This window comes from Pelodiscus sinensis, chromosome 24 (assembly GCF_052426305.1).
Source record: "Pelodiscus sinensis isolate ZL-2025 chromosome 24, ASM5242630v1, whole genome shotgun sequence".
In the NCBI taxonomy this organism is placed as follows: domain Eukaryota; kingdom Metazoa; phylum Chordata; order Testudines; family Trionychidae; genus Pelodiscus; species Pelodiscus sinensis.
In genome coordinates this window covers 25,204,431-25,229,536 of record NC_143075.1, presented here as the reverse complement: position 1 = coordinate 25,229,536, position 25,106 = coordinate 25,204,431, and the positions used below count along the sequence as shown (strand labels likewise).

Genomic DNA, 25,106 nt, shown 5'->3' with positions numbered 1-25,106 from the left:
AGAACCCACCAGTGCAGCCATAGGCTGGTTGACGTCTCTGCTGCTTGACCTTGGGGGACACTGGGCTTTGTGGGCACCAGACCATGTTCCCCTCTTGCTTGTGCCCCGCCCCCCAACGAGGCCCAGGGCCCTGGCTGCCTGGTGCTGCACAAGTCCCTGTGCCTGACGCTGGGCGCCAGTGGGAGGCGCGATGCACTGGGAACACGAGGTGCATCGCCGAGGCGGCAGGCTGTGTGGCTGGTTGTGCAGGAACCCTCCAGGAGGCAGCTCAGCCATCAGGGAGACTCTTGCTGGTCAGTGTTCAAGCTGGGGCTGCACTCTGACTGGAGCAGGAGTCAGGAGACCGGATGTCAAGGACTAGGGTGGCTGGAAGTCAGGTGCTGGTGTCTCCTGGGGGAGAAGGTGCTGGCTCTGCAGCCCTGCCGCATGGAATTCCTTAGCCCTTGGGGGGAGGGGAGCTGCTCCCCTGGCTGGATCACCGGCTCAGCTGGAGGGGGCCAAGTATGCCTGGCTCCCGCAGGAGCTCCTTTCACAGCCTCATCTCCAGGGCAGACACGGACCTGGCCCAGCTCAAGGGCTGAGACTCAGGCCAGGCAGCCAGCACAGGCCGCCCCCCCAGCATTTGCTCCCACACCCAATAGCCCTAGAACAGCTAGCAGTGCCCTGGGCGCTCTCCCCTCTACCTCACCTGGCTGCCAGGCACAAGGCTTCCTGCCAGCTGATTCTCCATCTCGCCCCTCCAGCGCCAGGCACTAGCTGAGTCGAAGGGACGGCTGCCCTCTGCCCAAGCTTCTCTTCATAGGGTGGGACAGGCACAAACCGCTGGGGGGCTGGGAGGATTCCTGGCACTGGAGGGTGCCCTGACAGGGAGGAGCTAGGTCAATGCAGGCTGCTTGTGGCTCAGTGAGCGCACAGCTGGGGCCAGGGGCACACTGGGCCAGAGGCAGCATATAGAAGGCGGGGCCCACAATGGTAAAGAGGCTGAGACTCACCAGTCTAGCTATTGCCCCACACTCCATGCAGCTGCAGCCGGCTCACTCCTAGACAGCGCATGCTGCAGGGAAGCTGGCTCCAGCTCTAGCCACCCCCACGTACCAGGCAGGGAGATTTTTCTGTAGTTCACGGCTCGCTGGGCCGCAGCCCTTCCCCTGCAACACCCAGCCTGGCCCCAGCCAGCACACTCGGCATAGCACGGCTCCGGGGTTTCTTTGGCAGGAAGGGTGCAGGAGCCTTGGCGTGCGAAGAGCAGACGGCACCAGAGGCGAGCGGGGTCGGTTTTAAATAGGATTTAGAAAATAGTGGCATTTATTACACACTCAGCGGAGTCTCTCGTTCCAGAAATACATTTTTACATCATGCCAGGGAGCTGGTGGGTGAGGTGACCAGCCGCTGGCTCAGCAGCGCCCTCATGTGAGCTCCTGCTTCCTTTACTAGCCACATGCTGTCGCAGGCTCAGTCTCAACTCCTGGGTCCCACTCGGGACACTTGGCTGGGCAGGTGCTGCCGATTCACTCAGCAGGGTGCTGGCACTCCTCGGCCACGGGGGTCTGCACCTCTGCCCCGTCACGGGCTCGGAAGAGCAGCTCCCCTGACTGGATCACCTGCTCGGCCTGCCACGTGGTGGCGGCTCCGTACTGCTGGTAAAAGTCTGTGTCGGCCTGGAACATCACCAGGGCCTGTGCCGTGTGGATCCGCACATGTTGGGCCAGGCTGTTGGCATCCAGGAACTTCTCCCCACACGAGTCACAGGCGTAGAGGATCTGGGTGTTGGGGTCTGTAATGAAGCGGGAAGATGACTCACCTACTGGCCATGCAGACGCACGGCCAGGCCCCTGTCCCTGCCCCAGTGCGACAGGAGGGACGCATGGCTGAGTTCTCCCAGATGCAGCCCTGGGAAATCTCGGGGGAACCACCCTGAACAGTCTCCAGGTGCAATAGGGCCAGACCAAGTGGAGGTGGGAGCTGATCCAGGAACTGTGATCCCCTCTGCTTACGAGCCCATCCCACTGGTACCACCCTATCCACCTCTTTTCCTGGTGGCCCTGCCCATTTCCCCGCCACACACTGTGACCCCTCCTCTCTCCCCCACTACAGCCCCAAGACTGGAGAACCCCCCCCCCCCGGATTGCAGTGGGCCCTGCCCTAGGGCTCCTCCAGTCCCAAGGCTGTCTGGGTGCTGGGGTTTCCCTGCCCATCTGCCCAGGCTTTGCGATTTCTGCTGGCCCCCCCCCCCGGCTGACCCCAAGGGATGGGCTGAGGTCCAGCCACCTGGAGGATGGCAGGGTGGTTGCAGGGGGATCAGGCACCTCGGTGCCCTGCCTCAATGAGACCTGCTGCCTGGAACTTCACTGGGAGGGAAATGGACGCCCAAGTAGCCAGAGCTTACAGGCTACCAGCTGGAGAGCACAGCCAGGGGCTGCATGGAGGGGGAGGAGCCCGCGGGAAGGGCTGGGCTGGGAGAAAGGAAGCTGAGTGTCAGGTCCCAGCTCTGCTGCCCCACATGTGTACAGATTCCAGTCGCCCCTCCCTTTCAGCTCCTCACCTGCTTCCTGCACTTGCTTCACAGCCTTGGTGATCTCCGCCTTCAGAGCTTCCGTCTCGTCTGCCGTCACGGCGGCTGCCACGGGCACCACTGCCATTTGGAGAGGGGAGAAGGAGAACCCTGGGGCTCGAGAGGGCTGTCCCTGGGTCAGCCAACCCCCCTCTGGCTAACAGCCCACGCAGGGCCCTGCCAGGCGTAGGGAGAGGGGCTGGGGGACCCGGAGCAGGAGCCTCAGGCCAGGGAAGCGGGTACCCCCAGGGGGCCGTGCTGTTGCGTGTGGTGCCAGGGGAAGGGCGCAGCAGCCCGAGGCGGGTCTGACTCTGGGGCAGTTACTGCTAATGTGGCTGGGGGTGGGAGAGTGAATTTCCTACAAGGCAGCTGAGCCATGTGCCGGCAGGAATGACTCAGCTCCCCCCCACCGGGCAACAGCCTCGAGCCAAGGACCAAAAAGGGAAAGGGCCTGGGAGCCCAGCCATGTTTCATGGTGTGGGCAGCAACCCCTCCTGCCCTGGCCCCAGTGCGCACTGCTAGCAGCACAGGAAGACTCACCTGTCAGCTGTGTGACTGCTGTGGCCGCCAGTGCCTCCGTGGCCAAGGTGACCATATCGTCCGAGGCAACAGTGACTATGTTGACCTCGTCGCCCTCCTCCGGCTCCAGGATCTTGATGCCGGCCTTGCCCTGGTGCACGGTTTTCACGTGGGAGCGCAGGTTGTCCACACGGTTAAAGCCCCGGCCGCACTTGTCGCAGAGGAACGGCTTTTCTCCTGCACAGAACCAAGCCACCGGCTGGGTTAGCTCCCCGGGGAGGGGCAGGGCTAGACACACTCAGCAGGTTGTGTGAAGACCCTCCCCGTGAGCGTGCCCACCTCTGCCCACCCTTGGGTGTAGCTGCTAACCAGTCCAGTGCCAGGCCCAGCAGTGCCCGGGGGTGAAGAACCCAGGCGGCCAGGCAGACGCACCCGTGTGGATGATGATGTGCTTGGAGAGGTCGCCCACGTTCACAAAGGCCTTGCTGCAGACATTGCACTTGTGCGGTCGGATGTTGTCATGGTGACGGATGTGGTTGGCCAGCTGACTGGATTGGACGAACCTAGAGGAAGGCATCAAAGGGAGTGGAGGGAGCTGGGAGCGGTCCCAGGGCCCAGAACAGGGAGCACAGGCCTGGCTCTGAGCCCCCCATCTGGTCACAGAGCTGACGTGGCTGGGAGCATGGGGTGGACCAGCCCCTCAGGCTGCCACGAGCCCCTGCGAAAGCTCATCTGTTCTGCTTAGCGAACGGCCCGAGCCCAGCCCCGGCCTGCGGGATGAGAGTTGTTCTGACAATGCCCAGGCCCAGAAATACCCCTTCCCTGCTCTGCTCTTCGCCCAGCGCCGCGTGCGCCAGCACAGGCAGAGACGGGCCCCGGCCTGCCTGCTGGATGAAACAGCCAGACTGGACCCTTAACTAGCACTCCCAGCCACGTGCAGCCCACCCCCGTCTCAGGGCCATGGCGGTACCTGCAGGCTGAGAGGGGCCCACCCCCAGAGCTCTGTGCACGTCCCCTTTGGCACAGGCTGCCAGCGCCCGTCTTCCTCACCTGGGCACTGGGGCAAGACAGTGACCTAAGTGCTTCTCCGGTGATTCCCCAGGACCTGTTTCCCAAGCCCGAGTAACAGTCCCGCTGCCTCTGCCAGGCCGGATCCAGCATCCTCTGCAGAGTGTAGGACTGCGCAGGCCAGGGCCCGGGGAGGGGGAGGAAGCCCAGGCGGGCAGTACGGTGGCGGCAGGGCTCCCCAAAGGGCTGCAGGAATTGAGCCCCATTCCTGCATTTGCTGCCTGGGAAGGGGGCGGGGCCTCACCTCTTGCCGCAGCGCTCACACACGTAGGGCTTCTCTCCGGTGTGCTGGCGCACGTGGGCAATGAGGGAGCTGGCCTGTGTGAAGGCCTTGCCACAGATCAGGCACTGGCAGGGCTTCTCGCCTGCCGAGAGAAGGGGAGAGCTCAGCAGCCAGACACCAGCCCCGACCCCACACCTAGAGCAGGGAGCGATACCCCATGCAGCCATCCCTACGCATGGCCCAGGAGCTCTGCTGCTTCAGGCCTTCCCAAAGCTGGTGGAAAGAGACGGCTTCCTGAGCCCCAGGGGCCTGCTGTGAACAGCTCTGGCTTGGGTGGCCCTCGGCAATCCCCACAGATGCCTTGGAGGCTCAAGGAGACACGTAAGCTGCTCTGAGGAGCCCACTCCCACGTGGACGTGGCACCGCATACAAATGACCAGACCAAGAATCTATCTGGCCCAGTGGCCAGCAGCCCAGGGGAATCGACAGAACAGGGAATCCCCAGGGGATCCAGCCCATCGCCCAGTCTGGCAAACGGGCTAGGAGCACCCCTGCCCATGCCGGACAATAGCCACTGAGGGCCCTGTCCTCCAGGAACTTATCTAGCTCTTTTATGAGGCCTGTTAGAGTCTTGGCCTTCACAGCATCCTCTGGCAAAGGGGCCAGGGGCTCACTCTGTGTTGAAGGAGCAGTTCCTGATGTTTGTTTTAAACCAGATGTCCATTGATTTCATTGGGTGACACCTGATTCTTGTGCTATGGGAAGGAGTAAATTATATTTCTTTATTCGCTTTCTCCACACCCGTCACGATTTTATAGCCCTCGATTATATCCCGCCCCTTAGTCGTCTCCTGTCCAAGTTCCAGTCTTTTCAGTCTCTCCTCAGACGGAAGCTGTTCCAGACCCCTAATCATTTTTGTTGCCTTTTCCGATTCCAATATCTCTTTTGTTGAGATGGGACGACCGGAACTGCATGTGGCACTCAAGCTGTGGGCGTATCATTGATTTATATAGTGGCATTAGGATATTTTCTGTCTAATTCTCTACCACTTTCCGAATGATTTCCAGCCTTCTATTTGCTTTTGTGAGTGCCACAGCTCAGTGTTTTCAGAGAACTCTCCACAGTGACGCCGAGTGGTAACAGCTTTGTCTGGCTAGTTGGGATTCTGGTTTCCGATGTGCATTACTTTGCACTCACGGACACAGAATTTCACCTACAATTTTGTTGTCCCGTCACCCACTTTAGCGAGCTCCCTCTGTAGCTCTTCGGTCTGCTTTGCACTCGAGTCACAAGCGCTAGAGGCAGGGGCCCAGCGTGTGGCAGGAAGGGTGTAAAGAGGAGACCTGCACTCAGGCCTGGTCTGTCCCGCCAGCTCATTGCTGCTGCCCACTGAGCACGTGTGCGCCTGGTGAGTTGCAGCCTGTCTGAGCGGGTCAGTGCTGCGCTCCCCCAAGCAGAACAGGAGTGGCAGAAATCCCTGGACACTGCCATGGTGGGCAGCAGACTGGCTCTCTGCTGGGCCAGGGCATGGACACACCAGTGCTCTGGGGCTGGGGGCAGGTGGCACAGGCCCATGGGAGGAGCATGCTGAGCTGGTCCCACAGTACTGCACTGATGCGTGAAACCAAAGGCTCCTTGCAGTGACCGATGGCAGACTGGACGCGGCCCAGCCCTGCCGACTCATCAGCCGGAGCAAGAGGTTCTGGGGCCTGGTCTCTCCCAGGCCAGGGATCCCTACCTGTGTGAATGCGGATGTGCCGCTGCAGGGCCCCAGGGTCGGCGAACTGCCTCTGGCAATGCACACACACGTAGGGCTTCTCGCCGCTGTGGATCCGCAGATGCCTCTTCAAGTTCCCTTGGAGGAGTCAGACAAGAGGGAGTCAGTAGCCCAGAGGGCTCTTTCTCTCTCTCTGTGTGTCTCTGTCTGTCTGTCTGTGTCTGTGTGCGTGCGCCCTCCCCAGTCTGTCTCCCCACCTCCCTCCCAGCTGGATCGCTCCGCATGTTTTGTGTGTGTGTGAGATCCGTCCCCATCTGTCTCCTCCGCCCACCCCCGGCTCACTCAGGGTGTGTGCGTGTGCATGCGCACCCTCCCCCATCTGTCTCCCCACCTGCCTCCCAGCTGGATCGCTCCGCATGGTGTGTGTGTGTGTGTGTGTGAGTGTGTGTGTGTGAGAGAGAGAGAGAGAGAGATCCGTCCCCGTCTGTCTCCCCTCCCTCCGGGCTGGCTCGCTCAGCTTGTGCTGAGCCATCAGAAATCATCTTGCTCCATCCCCACAGCCCTGTCAACAGCCAGCTCCCACCAGAGGGCTGCCCCTTCCATGGCCCCACACCACCCTAGCTTCCCACTGACGCTGAGACCAAAGGGACAGGTTTGTTCAGTGCCTGGGAGCTAACGGTGGGAGTCCCTGGCATTTCTAGTAGGGATGTTAAATATCGGTTAATTGAATAGTCGATTAACCTCATGAATTCTTATCGGTTACTTGACTATTCTATAGTCCCCAGGGGCAGGGCTGGTAGCCCCCTGCCCCCCCTCCCCCCCGCATTGCTGCCTCTGTATCAGAGGCAGAAGTGTGGGGTGCCAGGTGGGAGCTGGTCTGCTAGGAGAGCCAGTTAAAAACCAGCTCCCCTCCCGGACTGGCTGCCTGACGCCTCGAGCTGCTGCATGGCGGAGGGTTCCTGTCCAGGGTGGGAGAGGGGACTGAACTCCCAGACCTGACGCAAGCTGGAACTGAGCCGGGCTGCCTGCCCACCTGGCTCCTAATACACTTTAAATACAGAGCTGCAGCAGGGCAGGTCCTGGACCTGGCGCGAGCCAGGACTTAGCCAGCCTGCTAAAAACCGTACTGGCATGAAATGCATGTAGTCCAGAGCATGAACCTATAAGTTCTGCGCATCGCTTAGTCAACTGCACTATTGCAGCCCTAATTTCTGCCGGCTGCACATAAGCTAGTGCACATAGCAGCACGGGCAGAGTTAGGTACGCCACAGGACGGGCTCTGCGCTGGCAGCCAGCGAGCCAGGCGACAGCAATGGCTTGGACCAAGAAGTGACTCGCACGGCCTGCCCCAGCGGCGGCTTTAGAGACGCCAGTGTGCGGAGGAGTTTAGATTTAACGCCCCCACGGGGCTAACTGCCAGCGCTCCTGAAAGTGGCACAGGCCTCGTCCATTTTGGTTTCTTCGGAAAGCTCCTGCTCCTGGACTCAGCACAAACAGTTCAGCTTCCATTTTGAAAACCTGGACATTTCTAGCCTTTCTGGCTATGGACTAAAGCCTGTGGCTGCGCCCCCGAAGGCCCAGGCTCCGGAGGGCACGCAAGAACCACCTCTATTTCAGCACTGCCTGACGCATGGAGACTCAGCTCATTCTCTTCTGGGGCCTGAGGCGAATGCCAGCGAATAGGAACCAGCTCGCCACCCAGCACCGTCTCAGGGAGCTAGGTCTGCAGTTCCAGCAGGGCCAGCGTCCCTTCTGCTACCCTGAGTGGCTTAGCCCTAGAGGGGCCCCCAGGAGATCTTCATCTGAGGATACAGAGTTTCTGGCAACTCACTGAGGAGTAGCTGTAAACCTCCATGCTCCTTCCCAACCCAGCCTAACCCTGCAGAGCTGTGGCCTCTGCTCTCGGTGGTGCTGCGTGCAAATGCCCTGCGGAGCCAAGCACAGGCACACGTAGCCGGCGTGGTACCTGACGTGGTGAACTGCTTGCCACATTCCCGGCACTTCAGTGGCCCGTCCGCGATGTGAATCTTCAAGTGCGCCTTCAAGTTCCCCACCTGCAGGGAGACCAAAGAGCCCATAGAGCTTGGCTGCCCCTTGGGGAACAGAGGGTTTACTGTGGGCAGCACTTCGGTGCCAATGGCTGAGAGCAGCACAGCCACATGGGCCATTAACCAAAGTGCAAACCACGTCAGGGGCCCCTGCACTACGAGACCCAGCCATGCAAGGTCGTCTTCTTGGCCATCGCCCTCCTGCAGCAGCAGCACACACAGCTGTGTCCTAGGCTTGTGCTGTGTACAAGTGGTAAGCTGGGCTTTGTGCTGTCCACAAATGTGGCTGTAGGTTCAGGCGCTGGACAGGCGTAGGCTGCACGACTTCAGGAGTCAGCTCCCAGGGCTGCAGCCTCTCGGCCAGGCACTGACAGCTTCGGAAGCGGGATGGAGAAAGGCAGAGGAGGCATTGTCTGGAAACGCTCCTCCTGCTACCAAGGCCCAGGACACACAGAGTGCCTAGCCAGGAGCTGAATGTTCACCTCCTCCATTCCACAGTAAATCCCGCCTCGGGACACAGAGCCAGCTCAGTAATGGGCAAGGCATCGGAAGAGCGGTCACCAGCGCAGATCAGCGCTGCTCCCTAGCAACGGGGCCTGCTCCGTGACTTGGCAGGAGACTGGATCTGAGAGGAACCTTTGAGGTTCTGGCTGAGCTCAGACCTGAACCAGGGATGTTAAAATGGGTGTACGTAAGTAACCAGATAACCCCCTTGTGGGGTCCAGCACGCTAGCCACATGTGGCTACTTGGCCAGCTGAGTGTGGCTAGTTGGCATAATTAATGTTGCTCTTTGGCTGGTGGAGTGTGACTAGTTGGCTCTAGCTACAGAACTGGTTGGACAGCGCGGTGCTAAACATTTCAGCAATTACACACGGGGCGGCAGGAGGCTCCCTGGGAGCCAGTGCACAAGGGGAATAGGCTTTTAAGCCAGCTCCCTGCGTGCACCAGCTCCCACCAGCCCCCGACGTGTGGGGCAGTGGGTGGCTCGCAGGGAGCCAGCTTTTCTCTGGCTCCCCGTGCATACACCAGGTGCTTGATGTGAACGGGAGCGTTAACGGATGAGGCTGTAAATGGTTACACCTTCACACCCCTTTTCAGAAGCCAGCAAGACACGGCACTAGCCGAAGTTGGCACCATAGAAAAGGTCCAATTACTAAAACACCCAGGCAGGGTCTAGCTTTGTCCGTGCAAACTGTTACCGCAACCTCTAGGGGCAGGTCAGCGAAACCCAAGAAACTCAACCCTCCCCCGGCCCGTTCTCCTGCAGCAGGAGTCACCCACCCATCGGTCGCGACTGAGCGGTCAGTCCTGGAGCCTCAGCCAGTCGATTGGGATCTCTGGGCCAGCACAGCAGGGCTCAGACAGACTGCTGGCTCCTTTCCGTGGTCCCCTTGTGTCTCTGCAAGCTGCCTACGCTGTAGCTCCCACGGGTAGAGCTCCTGGCACCCCATGCAAAGCCTGCACCAGCCCAGTGAAAATAAGTGAGGGTGGGGGAGAGCAAGTGGAGAAGGGGGGGAAGGGAGTGGGCAGGGATTTGGGGAAGGGGCAGGGCAGGTCCTAGGTTGCCCTGAACTTTAAAAAGCCATCTTGGGTATAAAACAGATGGAGACCACTGTCTTACTGGCAGGCTGGGACTGCACTTCTGTCAGTCTCCCTGGGTCTCAGCTCCCTCCCTACCCAAGGGGCACAGTGGCCCTGCCACACCACAGACAAACACACGTTAATGGAGGCCAAGTTGTCTCCATTTCGAATGTGGCCTGCCAGTCACAGAACTGGAACCTCCCTTCCCAGAGCCAAGGGTTCATCCTGCCTCAACCCTTGTGGCAGGAGGGGGAAGGCAGGGCTTTGGCTAAGCTAGAGGGGGCTTTGCAGAGCAAAACCTCCCTCCTGCATTACACCCAGCACGGGGCAGTGCAGGGAGCTTGGGTAGAATGGTCTGGGCAAGAAACACCCTGAGGAAGAGGCGGCAGCAGCCTCGTTGGGATTTCTTGCTTGCTGCTATTCCCACGTGCTGCCCCGTTTATGAAACCCTGCAGGGCAGGAACCAACTGTATTTAGCCAGCCCAAGGGGCCCCTGATCTCAGCCACGCCCTCTGGCCCTGCCCCAAAACAAATACCAGCATGAGATCGGCTCCCGCAGCCCCTGGCCAGCTCCGGGGTCCACCCAGCTGCTCGCTTAGGCCCAGCCTGTTATCTGCTCTGCACAGGGCCCCCAAAGCACTGACCTCCAGGGCAGCAGGATCTGGCACTAATCCTCCGTGGCCCACAGTGGCAGGGTAAGGTGGTTTGGAGTCAGGTCCTGGGGAAGGGGGTGGGGGTATGCCGTAGCCCAGGCCCCCCAGATGCTGCCAAGACAAAGCCTCTGCCCAAAGCTGCAATGGAACGTTCCTTCTTCCAGCCACGACTAATGCAGGGACACCTCCAGCAAGGGCTCCAGCCGAGGACCTTTCCTCCCAGACACCTGGCTCTAGAGCTCCAAAGCACTGGGGGCCTGGGCTACGGCACAGGAGCTGGAGTCAGGAAACTGAGTTCTCTTTGTGGCAGGGGAATCAATCACGTCCCCGCTCTGTGCCTCAGTTTCTCCATCTGTAAAAGGGGGACGATCAAACTCTAACAGAGCTAGTATGTCGGAACTCAGACACGGAGGCGGCAGGATGGCCAGAACAGAAGAGTTCAGATGGGGGGGGCCTAATCTTGGGGTAATAGCAGCTGGCTGCTCCCTAGTTCTGCTCAGAGGACATGCAGGAGACAAGGTGCGTTGTCCATGCCCCTTGGCTTTTCACTGGGGAGAACAGACTCTTGGGAACTAGGAGACACCTGATGCAACATGTCTCGGGCGTAATTCACAATTTGACGAGGAAAAGGACCCAAACTGTGACCTGTGTGCAGCCCTAGAGCCACCTGCCGTTCAGGCAGCCCCAGAAATTCAGCCTCCAGCCACTTCTCAGTTCACTAGAGGCCTGATCCAAAGCCTATGGAAGAGTCATGGATCAGACCCGGTATGAAACGGGGCGATACGGCCTGGAGCTCTGACTCCCTCCAGCGGCGCTGGGTTCGTGGCTGGTGAGTGCAGCCAACAAGCAGCGTCTCCGGCAGGCCAAAGGACGAGCAGGTCTGCGGTGGTTACCGGGAGCAGCGACAAGCTGTCAGAGGAACCCTCAGCGTCCAGCAGCCTGGGCGTCCCAGCGCCCACCCACTCACCTGGTTGAATTTCTTGTCGCAGTGAGGACACTTGTGCTCCTTGTCCGTGTCGTGGGTCTCCAGGTGGCGCATCTTGGAGGTGGGGTCTGAGAAGGAGCGCCCGCAGTAGTCACACTGGTAGGGCTTCTCGCCGCTGTGCACCAGTTGGTGTCGCTTGAGGTTGCCCGAGGTCGTGAAGAGTTTGCCGCAGTCGTCACACCGGTACTTGGCCTCTCCCGTGTGCCGCTTCTTGTGCAGGTTCAGCAAGCTGATGAGCCGGTAGCTCTTGCCGCACTCTTCACAGCCATAGGGCTTCAGGGGGCTGGAAGAAGGGTTCAGAAGGGATGAGGGACTCCGCACAGCAGCCAGGTGGGACAGACACTTCTGATCCTTTGCCTTTTGGCAGCTCTGAGATCCACCTCAGACAAGCTGGGCACATCCCGAAGTACCAAGAGACTGAGCGCCGGACCCCAGTGTGCAGCAACAGGGGAACGCTACGTAGCCCAGCTGCAGAGATGGGTGATTCCCTGGGTCAAAGAGGCTTCTCTGCTTAAGAAGCACAAGATACCCCTGGTCTGCTCCCCCAGGGGCAACAGCAGAGAGAGAGACTCACGCAGCTCAGCAGCCTGGAGCTCACCCCTCACTCTACCTACCGAGTTCCCACAACTCCCCACCCGCAGCTGCTGGCCCTGCCCAGGCGTCCCCACGCAAGGGATAATTTACCCAGCTCGATAAAAATCAAAGCGAGGCTGTGTCAGCACTGTATGTGGGGCATAAGGGGGCTCATGCAGCCCACACCACAGCGTCCACACTTCCATTTTCAGCAAGCTAGCTCAGGCACGTCTACATGGCTGCAGGGCAAACTGGCCCTGTCCGCTGCCGCAGTGAAGAGCAGGCGCGCTGGCATGTTGGTTTTGGCTGGCAGCCAGCCATACCTGTGCGTCTTCTCGTGGGCTTTGCAGGCTGCTGGGTCAGAAAAGGCTTTGTTGCACTCCCTACAGGAAAAAGGCTTTTCTCCAGTGTGGATCCGGATGTGCCGCTTGAAGTTACCAGTGTGTGTGAATTCCTTTCCGCAGTCCTACAGACAAAAGACACACAGGATAGAAAGCAAGCCCCCTGGGTTCCAGGGAGCCGAGGCCTGGGACGAAGCTGCTCTCGGCTTACCTCACACTTGTGAGTCACCGAGCCATAGGCTTTTGACTCTGTCCTGTCGCTGTAGGTGCCTGATCGCAGCAGCCTTGCTTCCCCAGAGTTCTCCTGCCCAGAGTCTGTGCCTCCTGATTCATTGTCCTCAGGGTTGTCTCCATTTTCCAACCGGGAATGCTCTTCTTTTAGATCTTTGGCTTCCTCCTCCTCCTCCTCCGCTGTTGTTTCCTCCTCTTCCTCCTTCCCCTCCAGCTCCACCTCCATTTCTGCAGGTTTAGGAGACACAGAAATGCTAAAAAGCAGAAATAAAAGGTCGGAAACAAAAGTCCTACTGTGGCATTGCATGTGGTTACTAAAATGAGCTGCATACTTGGAGGACAAAGACCCTAGTGTGGAAAAGGGGAAATTTTGTTTTTGGCAGAAGCAAAAAATCAAAATCTGGATTTTTTTCAATTGAAAACCAAAATGTTTTGGATCTCAAAGGAAGCCTCATGTTTCCAGCCTCCTGTAGGACCTGGCCCCCCTGTGCAGGAGCACCCCAGCCCGAGCTGTTGGAAGGGAGAAGAGTGCACTGCAGCAGCCAGGGAAATGGAGTCTGGCCAAGGGAGTCCAACTCAGAGAGGAGCCTGGGAGCATGAGACACGTAACTAGAGTTCCCAAAAGGATCCTTGGTTTTATTTCAGAATTGAAACATTTTGGTTTTCAGCTGTTCATGTGGATGAAAAGAAAATCAATGTTTTCCATGGAAAGCAGACACTTTTGTGCAAACTTTTGTTTTGCTAACTAACCTGTTTTTTGCTAAAAAGTTTTGATGGAAAATGTTCAACCAACCCTGCTACATATAGTTCTGAAATATGGGTCCCAGGCTTAAGGACCCAGTCACGGGATGTGGCCTTTCATGTCAGGGTCACTGATTCAAAGAGAGTCTGGAGTGACAAAGATTTTACCCTGAGAAGGGGTTTGAAGATCTCAGTTCAGTTCTCATTGCTTACACAGCATTTAACCCACTCCCGACTGGCTGGCTGGCAGCCCCAGCAAAGTTTCCAGTGACTGAATGGAAACCAAGCTTTGGCACCAGGTCGGAGCAGGGCCAGGCTGGCAGGACAGCACAGGGGAGCTGTGGCCTGTCGTTCTGCACATAGAAGGCTCCTGTTGCCAGCCCTGCCCTTTATTCAGCACCTACTCCCAGAGTCTACAGCCAAATAAACGGGCCCCTAACAGCCACTTCTTACTGAAATTGCTACATGTGCTGCAGGACATGTTTGGCATAAGAGTCTGTGCTCCCCAACTTGGACCTGCAGCGGCTGGAGATCTCCAGGGCCAGGGATCTCCAGCGGGGCCAGTAACGGCAGGTGATACCCGAGGCTCCCCTGCCAGGCTGGTGGGGGGGAGGAGCAGCACCCGCCTGCCTGGCTCACCTGTGCTATGCTGAAGGGTTTCCTGTTCCAGCACAAAAGGGATCTAAGTTTGTCTATACAAACTTCAGGGAAATCCCGTGCAAGCTGCACCGAAGGAGCAGGATGAGTCTCAGTCCCTAGATTTGCAAATGGATGCTCCTGCCCCATGACAAATACGGTCCTTAAAATTCCCAGCTTAAGCTTCAGCTGCTTGCTGCTCGGAGCTCAGTCCTGACGTACTTGACAAATGAGACAGCCTAGGCTGCAATTCTCCATGGGCCCCTCTCCCTGCCCGGCCGCACCTCCTTCCACTTGGGCCTTTTCCCCGTGGAGAGCAGCCCACTGTCAGCGCTCAAGCAAGTCAACCGTAGGGAGCAGGAGGCAAGGGAGGAAGCTGGTTTCATTTCAAAATGGCAAACCCCCGCCTGTCCCAGCTGCCGGTCTGCACCTTGCTCTGAGCTCTGGGAGGAGCCACACTTTGCAGCTGGGCTGGCTCTGCTGGGCCCCGTGTCCTCTGGCTGCTGCTGGCTACCGGGCACCTCAGAGGGACCGTTGTCTTGTACAGTGTCGCCCGCACCTAGAGCCAAAGAAAAGCAGGTTTGAAGCACTCGCGGTGACAGCGGCAACGGACTGCAAGGAGCCAGGCAGCAGGTCTGTGTGGGGAGGGGAGGAGGAGGGCCGTGGAAAGGAGCAGCAGAGAGTCAGAGGGATGGGGAAGCTGCCCCAAGAGCCAGTGGCCACCCAAGTGAAGGCAGGTAGCAAGGAGGGTTCATCACAATGCACAACCCTCCTGATGCTGACCTGCTCTGGGGGTGGTCTCCTTGCTGCCTTCCTCCTCCTCAGGCGCGGTCTCCTTGGGCTCTGCTGCAGCCTCTGGCATCGTCACCTCGCGTCTCTCAGATGGGACCTGCTCAGCTCTGGTGAGCTCACCGAGCATTTCTGCTGCTCCAGGTGCTTTCGCATCCCCTGTAGGGGAAATGCCGACAAGCAGACATACTCCCTTCACTTCTTGTGAGCAACAGAGGGCCAAAGCAACCAGCTCTCCAAGAGCCCAGCCAATGGCCAGGGCAGCCAGGAAGGCAGCCGCTAGCACCATGTGCTAATTGTCTCAGGATGCTCTCAACACGCACTAAGGGAACAAACGCTCAGTAGCAGCCAGGGATGCGCGGCGCGCTCACTGGGGCCAGGCAGGCGCAAAGCCCCACCTCTACTTGAGGAAGCTGAGGTCAAGGGAACAGCTCTAAGGCAGAACTCACAACTGGCGACACTGAAATGTACAGCATGTGTCCGAGCAATCTGACCTCAGCACCCCAAGTCCCCAGCTGATCCCGGGTTCTGCTGCTGCGGGGAGCCCATCATCAGCTGTGCAGTGGTTTCCCCTTTGAAACTGCTGCCTCCGCCCGTTTTAAAGGGGCAGTGGAGCCCGGGGTCAGCTGGGGAGTCCATGTGGCACTTGCCTGGAACCTGGGATCAGCTGGAGAGTCCCCAGCTGACCCCGGGCTCCACTGCTGCCTCTTTGAAAGGTGCACAGGTGGCATTTCAAAGGGGCAGCCATCCGCACAGTGGTCTGCGGATCCACTGTGCAGCACTGCCACTTTAAAGTAACCTTTTCCCCCTTTGCTGCCTCTATCTTAGCAAAGGGGGTGTGGATATCAACTAGTCAAAATACTGTCCGATAAGCAAATGCTTATTGGATAGTTGACTAATCTTTTACATCCTTGGTGCCAAGACTGATTTGGAGCCACAGCGGGCGGAGCAGCCCCTGACCAGGAGTGGGCTGTGCTGGGCCTCTGGTAAACTGGCAGTGCTTTCCCAAAGCCTGGGCGCCCATGTTCTGCCGTCACAGGTGCAATGTGGGAGTGACCTCACCTGCCCAGGCTTTACGTTGCTTCTGGAAGGGAATGGCTCTCCCCTGACGGACTAGCCGCCCTGGTCACCCCCGGCTACAGGACAGCTTATTGCCGTGACAAATGGCTGAGGATGGAGCCATGCTTAGCTTCTCCTCTCAGCTCCTTCCTTCCAGGTGTAAGAACCATTAGCAACAGATCCACACTATGGAGAGCACTCAAATCCTGACTAAACCAGCACCCCTGAGAAGAGTCTTTCTAGCGCACCGCTATCGGAAGCGGGACGCCCTGGGGCTTAAGAAGACTGCCTACCTGTCACTGCAGGGACCTTGTGGATTTCCGAACTGGGTTCAGCTGACACCGTGAGTGACTTCAAAGCATTGCAAGCGCTGACAATTTCCTGCATCTGGAGGAAACCAGCAACTGCTAACACATCTTCCACATTCTCTGGGCTCAGGCTGAGCTTGGCAGTGTACATGAACTCCAGTACCTGACCAAGGCCTGATCGAAAACAGGAACAAAATAAACACAAATCAAAGCTCTAGAGATGAGTAGTCTCTCATAGAAAGCTAAAGGCCAGAATTTTTCAAGGGATTTAGGTGGCTGGAGGTTTCAGAGGCCCTAACCTATGTATGAAAATAAAAATAACTGAAAAGCCTACCCCAAACCAAACCAGAGTCTTACGTTCTAGGTAAGAGTAACAAATTTTACTTTAACCAGTGATGCCACTTTTAGTGTTAGATTAGCACAAGGGGATGGGAGAAAGTATAATTTTTCAGGGTAAAATACATAAAATATGGAACTCAGAGAGTGTGATTGTCTGTCCTCTTATATTGATCCTTTTTACAATTTATATATTTTATACAAAGTGTACCTTGTGAGGTATCATTTGAAAACTCATAATCTGCTGAATGTTATTGTCCTAGTAAATATGTGTGGCAACTGTTTATAGTAGAATTTCAGAACTTTCCATACACAACGTGTTCACAGTCAAGGGAAGCAGCCCAAAACAATTTACCAGAAACAAAAGGCAAATTGACATTTCCACTGAGTGTCCACTAAATCAAATGGTCCATTACCTGGGTAAGCTGGCATTCTTTGGCACGAAAAAGGACATGAACAAGAAGTTTACATCTTAGTAATAGAACAGCTAGGGATTCTCAAGCAAACAGACTGGCTGTCACTTGAATCCCCAGCTAGAGATGAGTCTCAAAGAGGAGGAAAAGATATAAAAATGAGGAACAGAGACCTCAAATCACGTCTCACCATTTATCTCTACTCACAGCATCAATGTTTGAAAGAAAAAGGAAACATCATTGACCGGGGGAGTGGTCTTGGTTGAAGGCATTCAGCCAGATTGCTGTGAGCATGTGGTGAGAGAAACCTTTTGCACTACATTCACTTAACTTAAGTTAGATATTAATTGTGTTTTACCTTTTGATTCTTTGTAACCAATTCTGACTTTGATGCCTCATTACTTGTAATCACTTAATCTGATTATCTTATATCTTATTTTTGTGCATGTATCATTCTTGTATGTGAAGCTAGACATATGAAGTGTGAATCTGGCTATTTAGAGATACTTTAGGGACATAATGGTTCAGTACTCAAAACAACAACCTGTGAATAGTCTTGTTTATCCTGTAAGCCCAAACTACAGATGGTCCTAGAAAGACATGTGACCATGCCACCTGATATTGGAATCCATCTTGAATCTAGTACTTTTCCAAGGGGAAGGGAAGTCTAAACAAAGGGTTCCTGCCCAAGATGAAAGTCTATTTAAGGAATGGAAAGCTAACAGGCTTTTATCTCCAGCTGGCCTTTGAAGTTGCCTCACCTACCCTAAGAGGATACACATGAAGAAACCTGGCAACAAACCTCAGAAAAGGTTCAGAAAAGAGCAATTAAAATGATTAGAGGTTTGGACCAGGTCCCATATGAGGAGAGGCTAAAGAGACTGGGGGTATGTCTACTCTTGCAGCCTATTTCGGAATAGGGCTGCAAATGTAGGCATTTGGAATTGCAAATCAAGCCCGGGATTTAAATATCCTGCACTTGATTTGCATCTTTCTGGCCAGGCACTATTTTTTGAAATTTACAAGCTCGGAATAACTGCCCGCATCTACACGCAGCAGTGAAACGGGCGTTCGAAATAAAGCCCTATTTCGAACTACCTGTTAAACCTCATTGCAGGAGGAATAGCAGGTAGTTCGAAATAGGGTTTTATTTCCAACGCCCATTTCACTGCCGCGTATAGACGCGGCCAGTTATTCCGGGCTTGTAAATAAAAAAAAAAAAAAAGGTGCCCGCCAGGAAGATGCAAATCAAGCGCGGGATATTTAAATCCCGGGATTGATTTGCAATTCCAAATGCCTACATTTGCAGCCCTATTCCAAAATAGGCTGCAAGTGTAGACATACCCTGGGACTTTTCAGTTTAGAGAAGACTGAGGGGGGATATGACAAAGGTATATAAAATCATGAGTGGTGCAGGGAGGGCGAATAAAGAAAAGTTATTTACTTGTTCCCATAATATAAGAACTGGAGGACACCAAATGAAATTAATGGGTAGCAGGTTTCAAACTAATAAAAGAAAAGTGATAGAAATGTAGCCGTGTTAGTCTGGTGTAGCTAATACAAAATACAGGACTATGTAGCAGTTTAAAGACTAACAAGATGGTTTATTAGATGATGAGAATGGGTGTGGCTCCACTTGACTGCACTGATTCACACCTGCTGAGGATCTGGCGCACCACCTCAGGGGTCGCTCCTTAGCTCAGCCTTGGCTTCTCCCAGGAGCCACAGCTGCTTACCTGCTGCATTGCTGATGTCAAGATGCACCACATCCTTCTGATCCACAAAGAGCATCCTGAAGTACTCGCTGCAGGCTGCCAGCACCGCCTTGTGAGCCTTGAAGTCGATGCCGTCCACCACGAAGGTGCAGTCACACAGCAAGCCCAGCTGCCTCTGCTGGTTCAGCTGCTCCAGGACCTGCTTGCTGTGCTGTGGGAAATCCATGGCTGTGGAGAGAAAGCACAATCCCCGGCTGATCAGAGCCTACGCCGAGTCCCTTCAGATGCTGATGCTGATCTGGGTGCTGATTTATTAATATGCGTTTTTATGATGTGCAGTGCCGATGGCCAGTGTTTAAAACCGAAGCTCGGCACAGACCCACTTCTACCCACAGGCCTCAGCCTTGCCTGATGAGCCTACATTAGGGCCGATGGGCTAATTCCATCTCCCCTGTCCAGTTAGTCATTGGCCCATAAAAGAGCAGCCTCACACCCCACCATTGGTCATTACTACTGCAGTAGCCCTTAGAGGCCAAGGCTCCACTGGGGCACAAACACAGCTAGGAGAAGGCCCCTGCCCCACCGTACAACACTACAGACAACAGGCAGAGACAGACAGATGGGAGAATACAAGGAAACAAGATGATACTGGTCAGGCCTGATAAACATCAGTCACAGCTCACCAGCTGTCGAGTGGGATGTAGGAGTCATGGCAGAGAAGCATTTTAAGGAGAGGTCTGAGGGACGACCTGGCAGCCTTGCTGAAGCTCCTCCCATGCACCAGGGGAGACAGCACGAAGGTGTTTCTTGGAAAGTTTTTTAAATGGGCAATCAAGGGGAGGAGGAGGCTGTAAGGAATTTTTGCCTCCCTCTGAAGTGCTGGCCACTGCTAGTGGCATGACTAGATGTCTTCATCGAGTGTGCGGAATGCCGCAGCCCTCCGCAGACCCGCCCAATGGACCGTTCCATGCAAAGTCGCAGGGCTGCAGACCTGTTTTAAACCTGGGTTGGAATAAAAGCAGCTTCTATTATTTTGTCACATTCTCTTCCAAAAAGAGACTGCTGGTTTGTGGCTGAACCTCACCAGCCAAAGCCTGCAAATGAAGGGAGTGTCAGTGAGGTTGAATTTTAATCCCTGATCTAGAGGATCGTATCCCCTGCTCCTTTCAAGCAGACAGACATCCAAAGCGGAAAGTCTGACTGGCCAGCCTCCATTCCTGTAACCTCTCCCTGGTACCCACTGTGGCTCCATCCAGCTGCAGCTGCTAACATCAAACATCATCCTCCTGGCTTGTTTTTGCCACGTTTCCCATGGCTCCCACTTTCCCGGTACACCACTAAGCTTCTCAAGGCCCTTGGTGGCTCTGCCTCGCTCACCAGTTCTGGCACCCAGCCTCAACCTCTGACTTCATGAGCCCAGAAGGGACCACCATGAACAGGGCTCGACGAATAACGTAATCCACGCCCGTGGCCGGAAGAGCCGGCGCAGAGCGATCTGTGCACGTGCAGAACCATCTGTGCATGCAAAGATCGCAGAACCGCGTGAAACCACGTGGCTGGCGAGTGGGACTCACCGCCACTTGGCAAGCCCTGATCATGAACCTCTAGTCTGACCTTCTGGAGAACACAGGCTAGAGAGATTCACCCAGCAGCCAGCCCAAAAACAAGTTTGCACAAAAGCAGGTCTTTCAGAAAGCCATCAGATTGTCATTGAAAGGTTTCAAAGGGTGCATCCACCACACTCCTTGCTAACCTGCCTCTTGCTGTTAAATTTTTGTTTGTGCCTTATTTCCAGCAAATGTCTTTGTGCTTCTTTCCATGCTCCCCTTACATGCTAATTCTTGGAGAGTCCTGTGTGTAAGGCCTCTTGCTTCTTCAAATTCCTCCACAAAACCCACTTCCACTGTGAAGTCCTTGGACATCAGCTGATTCTGGCTTGAGAGGGGGGCTGTGGGGATTGCCAATGTTTATCTTAAAAAAACCTTCTCACTATTTCAACTCCTGTCACCAGACAGCCTATGTAACAGCCTGGCTATACCTTATCCTCTATCACCCCATTCCATTCCACAATTACAGCTAAAATGTCTAGCACTCCAGAGTTAGAAAATGTCAGATTTAAGGTGATTTGTGCAACCTTAATATAGCCCCCTTGTGTATTAAGATAGTCTTTAACTGAGTGATCATATATGATGGTTTCCTCAGGATCCCTGCCTCAGAGTGGATTCCTCTCTGTTTTCCTCATTCAATGTGTGGTCCCAAATTTGCAACATAGTATTTGACAAAACTGGCAAATGACCAACCTGGCATGCCCAAGGCCTAAGTTTTCAGCATACTCAGCTGTTTGGAGTAGGGATGTAAGCGACTAATTGACTAGTCCACTAGTCAGTTCCCCCTCCTTGCTGGAAGAGGAGGGGGTGCTGGAGGGAGCTGGCTTAAAAGCCAGTTCCCCCTGCTCCAGCTATGTGGGAGAGGGCAGAGGCGCAGCTGCGGCCAACTCTGAAAAATACAAGTGTCCCTGCTGGGGCTCTTGTACATTTCAAAGCAGAAGAGCCCTGCTGGCCCTGGGCTCTACACAGCATTCCACTGGGGCTCCTGTTCATTTCAAAGGCAGAATGCAAAAGTCCTTACTGACTAATTGCATAGTCGATGGAAATCCCATCCACTACTCAATTAGTTGATTGAAATGTAACATCCCTAGTTGAGAGTGCTCTGCTCTTCTGCAAATCCGACTCCAGGTGATTCATGAGATCCAGTACCGCTGAGGACCCCAAGGAGCACACTTTGGTACAAAGCAGAGGAGATTGCAGAAGCCCTCATCTTCAATACGAAGGCGAGGCCCATAGAGACTCCAGTCCCAAAGGAAGTTCCACCTTGATCTCAGTGGGAGGGAGGCATGGTCACAGACCATATTTGGCTACACATGACCACCTACATGAAAGAAATGCTCTGGCTTTAGCCAGGCCTGTTCCAGACTGAAGTGGAAGGTTTAACCCAAACAAGCTGCCCAGGCAGGCAGTGGACTTTCAAAAGCAGCCAACCCTGCAGGATAATCAAACTGAAGAGCAGGCAAACAACACTGAACAGTGGTATCCCAAGTGGGCCAGGAATGGGAGCAGGCAGGCTGGTGTTGTGATGCATGGGAGGCATCCTGTGTCTATATAACCTGTGAAAATAATTCTTGATGCAAGCACTTCACACAGCAAAGTGGAATGTAGTGAAGGGGGGAAGACTCTATCTGGGCTAAGTATAGCGGAGTGATACAAAGATCTTACTGCTTTGGCTAATTTCTGCTTCAGTCTCTCAAGTGGATCTGTAAAGGCAGCCCCATCGGCTAACTGGGCTCCAGACAGGTACAAAGAGTCTGTTCATGTGGACTCAGTTATAAGACTGGGGCTTTAAGTTGCCTTTACATTAGATTTCATGCACTAGATTTCATAAGCAGTCATAAGAAAGGAGGGAAGGTCTTCTCGGGGATCAATATCTGGTTGAAACTAAGGATGTAAAATTCCATTTAAGATGTTACCTGATTAAATGTGCATTGTGCCACATAGTACCGTGGGAGGCTTCGAGGGGTAGGCTCAGCCGGGCTGGAGCAGCTCCCCATCATGGCCTGCTGCGATGGGGTCGGGCAGGTTCCACCATACTACATCATGGGCTGGGGGGCTGCTCCAGTCAGGCCAGCTGCTAGTTAGCCAGTTACCCCGGAAAGCATGCTGGTAAAGCAATGCTCACTGGGTACCCAGTTACCCCTTTGCATTCCTAGATGAAATATGGAAAAACAAAGGCTGGGAATAAATGGTCAGTTTTCACACTGGAGAGAGGTAACTAGTGGTATCCCACACTGCCTGGGTGTGACGACGCGTCGGGATTTTCCCATCTCCTGCACCCCCGAAATGGCATGAACAGACTTCACCAGCCAGTAGAATGGAGGTTGTTTATTGTTCCTCCAGCACAGCGCAGCACAGATGTAATCTGGTTACAGGAACTGGGGCTAAGAGGCCTCAGTGCCCCCCTTGAGATGGGGAGTCCCAGCCCCCTCCCCAGCTCCTTCTTCCCTGCCTTCCAGCCAGGAACCAACTCCCCCTCTCCAAGCCCTGCCCCCAGCCAGGGCAGCATTCCACCTCCCTTTGTTTCTCCCCATGGGGGGCCGCAGGTCAGACAGGTTTTTGAGTCACCTTTGCATAATAAGGTTTTCCCTGCTGGGTCTTGCTCCAGACAGCAGAGGTCACCACAGCCCAGCAAGTACCCCCACTACGTCACACTGGGGACCAAGGCTGTTAAGTATATTCATAAAAGAGCCAAGAAAAGGACTAAATAGTGAGGTGGAAAAATTTGCAGATGATACAAAATTACTCAAGAGAGTTAAATCCAAAGCAGACTGCAAAGAGTTGCAAAAGGAGCTCACTAAACTGGGTGATTGGGCAACAAAAGGACAGATAAAATTGAATGTTGATAAGTGCAAAGTAATGCATGTTGGAAAACAATCCCAACTGTACAGACAAAAGGATGGAGCCTAAATTAGCTGTTACCACTCAAGAGAAAGATCTTGGCATCATTGTGGAGAGTTCTCTGAAAACACTGAGCTGTGGCACTCACAAAAGCAAATAGAAGGCTGGAAATCATTCGGAAAGTGGTAGAGAATTAGACAGAAAATATCCTAATGCCACTATATAAATCAATGATACGCCCACAGCTTGAGTGCCACATGCAGTTCCGGTCGTCCCATCTCAACAAAAGAGATATTGGAATCGGAAAAGGCACAGAGAAAGGCAACAAAAATGATTAGGGGTCTGGAACAGCTTCCGTCTGAGGAGAGACTGAAAAGACTGGAACTTGGACAGGAGACGACTAAGGGGCGGGATATAATCGAGGGCTATAAAATCGTGACGGGTGTGGAGAAAGCGAATAAAGAAATATAATTTACTCCTTCCCATAGCACAAGAATCAGGTGTCACCCAATGAAATCAATGGACATCTGGTTTAAAACAAACATCAGGAACTTCTCCTTCAACACAGAGTGAGCCCCTGGCACCTTTGCCAGAGGATGCTGTGAAGGCCAAGACTCTAGCACAATTAAAAAAAGCATTAGATAAGTTCAGGAGGACAGGTCCAGCATGGCCAGACGTGTCAAACTCGAAGCCCACTGAGGGCCGCATAAACAAAACCTGACAGCTACCAGGGCCACCAAAGACAATGTCCTTCTATCGGAAAGTCGTAATTATTTATCATCGATCATGTTTTAGCTGCATTTTATATTTTATATTTTTTTCAGGTCTTCTTTGAATATAATACAATAATTTGATGTGTAAAATTGTTGTTATTTGCATCCATGAAGACTTTGAGTTTAAGGTGCTTCAGCCCCCCTCCCCCCCGCTCTAATCCAATCCTCCCACTTCTCCCCCAGAGCCAGGCACCCCCATACCACCGTCCTAACCCAACGCCCCTCTGCTCCCCCAGAGCCAGACACCCCCATACCACCGTCCTAACCCAACGCCCCTCTGCTCCCCCAGAGCCAGGCACCCCCATACCACCGTCCTAACCCAACGCCCCTCTGCTCCCCCAGAGCCAGGCACCCCCATACCACCGTCCTAACCCAACGCCCCTCTGCTCCCCCAGAGCCAGGCACCCCCATACCACCGTCCTAACCCAACGCCCCTCTGCTCCCCCAGAGCCAGGCACCCCCATACCACCGTCCTAACCCAATGCCCCTCTGCTCCCCCAGAGCCAGGCACCCCCATACCACCATCCTAACCCTACGCCCCTCTGCTCCCCCAGAGCCAGACACCCCCATATCACCGTCATAACCCAATGCCCCTCTGCTCCCCCAGAGCCAGGCACCCCCATATCACCATCATAACCCAATGCCCCTCTGCTCCCCCAGAGCCAGGCACCCCCATACCACCGTCATAACCCAATGCCCCTCTGCTCCCCCAGAGCCAGACACCCCCATATCACCGTCATAACCCAATGCCCCTCTGCTCCCCCAGAGCCAGGCACCCCCATATCACCGTCATAACCCAATGCCCCTCTGCTCCCCCAGAGCCAGGCACCCCCATACCACCGTCATAACCCAATGCCCCTCTGCTCCCCCAGAGCCAGGAACTCCCAGCAACCCCCCCCCCCCCGCCGCTCCAACCCAATTCCCCCACTTCTCCCCCGGAGCCAGGCACTCCCAGCAACCCCCTGCCCCCGCTCTAACCCAATTCCCCCACTTCTCCCCCAGAGCCAGGCACCCACATACCACCGTTATAACCCAATGCCCCTCTGCTCCCCCAGAGCCATGCATTCCCAGCCCCCCCGCTCTAATCCAATCCCCCCATTTCTCCCCCAGAGCCAGGCACCCCCATACCACCGTCCTAACCCTACGCCCCTCTGCTCCCCCAGAGCCAGGCACCCCCATACCACCGTCATAACCCAATGCCCCTCTGCTCCCCCAGAGCCAGGCACCCCCATACCACCGTCATAACCCAATGCCCCTCTGCTCCCCCAGAGCCAGGCACCCCCATACCACCATCCTAATCCAATGCCCCTCTGCTCCCCCAGAGCCAGGCACCCCCATATCACCGTCATAACCCAATGCCCCTCTGCTCCCCCAGAGCCAGGCACCCCCATACCACC

At 55.2% G+C, this 25,106-nt stretch overlaps 1 protein-coding gene across 5 annotated transcripts in view; it reads right to left on the bottom strand.

The window, feature by feature from the left end:
* Positions 1 to 1,271: 1,271 nt before the first annotated feature.
* ZBTB17 (zinc finger and BTB domain containing 17) overlaps positions 1,272 to 25,106 on the bottom strand; it is a 35,545-nt gene continuing 11,710 nt past the window's right edge. For 3 of the 5 annotated variants that reach the window (XM_075906907.2, XM_075906906.2, XM_075906908.2), the window contains 14 exons: positions 18,510 to 18,716; positions 16,010 to 16,198; positions 14,652 to 14,816; positions 14,299 to 14,427; positions 12,472 to 12,719; positions 12,243 to 12,385; positions 11,329 to 11,629; positions 8,045 to 8,132; positions 6,100 to 6,216; positions 4,383 to 4,503; positions 3,503 to 3,633; positions 3,092 to 3,307; positions 2,543 to 2,632; positions 1,272 to 1,774 (listed from right to left, as the gene is read on the bottom strand). In XM_075906907.2, coding sequence (XP_075763022.2) covers positions 1,509 to 1,774; positions 2,543 to 2,632; positions 3,092 to 3,307; positions 3,503 to 3,633; positions 4,383 to 4,503; positions 6,100 to 6,216; positions 8,045 to 8,132; positions 11,329 to 11,629; positions 12,243 to 12,385; positions 12,472 to 12,719; positions 14,299 to 14,427; positions 14,652 to 14,816; positions 16,010 to 16,198; positions 18,510 to 18,716 — 2,411 coding nt within the window. In that variant the 3' untranslated portion in view covers positions 1,272 to 1,508. Of the gene's footprint in view, positions 1,775 to 2,542; positions 2,633 to 3,091; positions 3,308 to 3,409; positions 3,634 to 4,382; positions 4,504 to 6,099; positions 6,217 to 8,044; positions 8,133 to 11,328; positions 11,630 to 12,242; positions 12,386 to 12,471; positions 12,720 to 14,298; positions 14,428 to 14,651; positions 14,817 to 16,009; positions 16,199 to 18,509; positions 18,717 to 19,171; positions 19,491 to 25,106 lie in introns of those variants that run through there. The other 2 variants (XM_075906905.2, XM_075906909.2) reach the window with 2 other exon arrangements.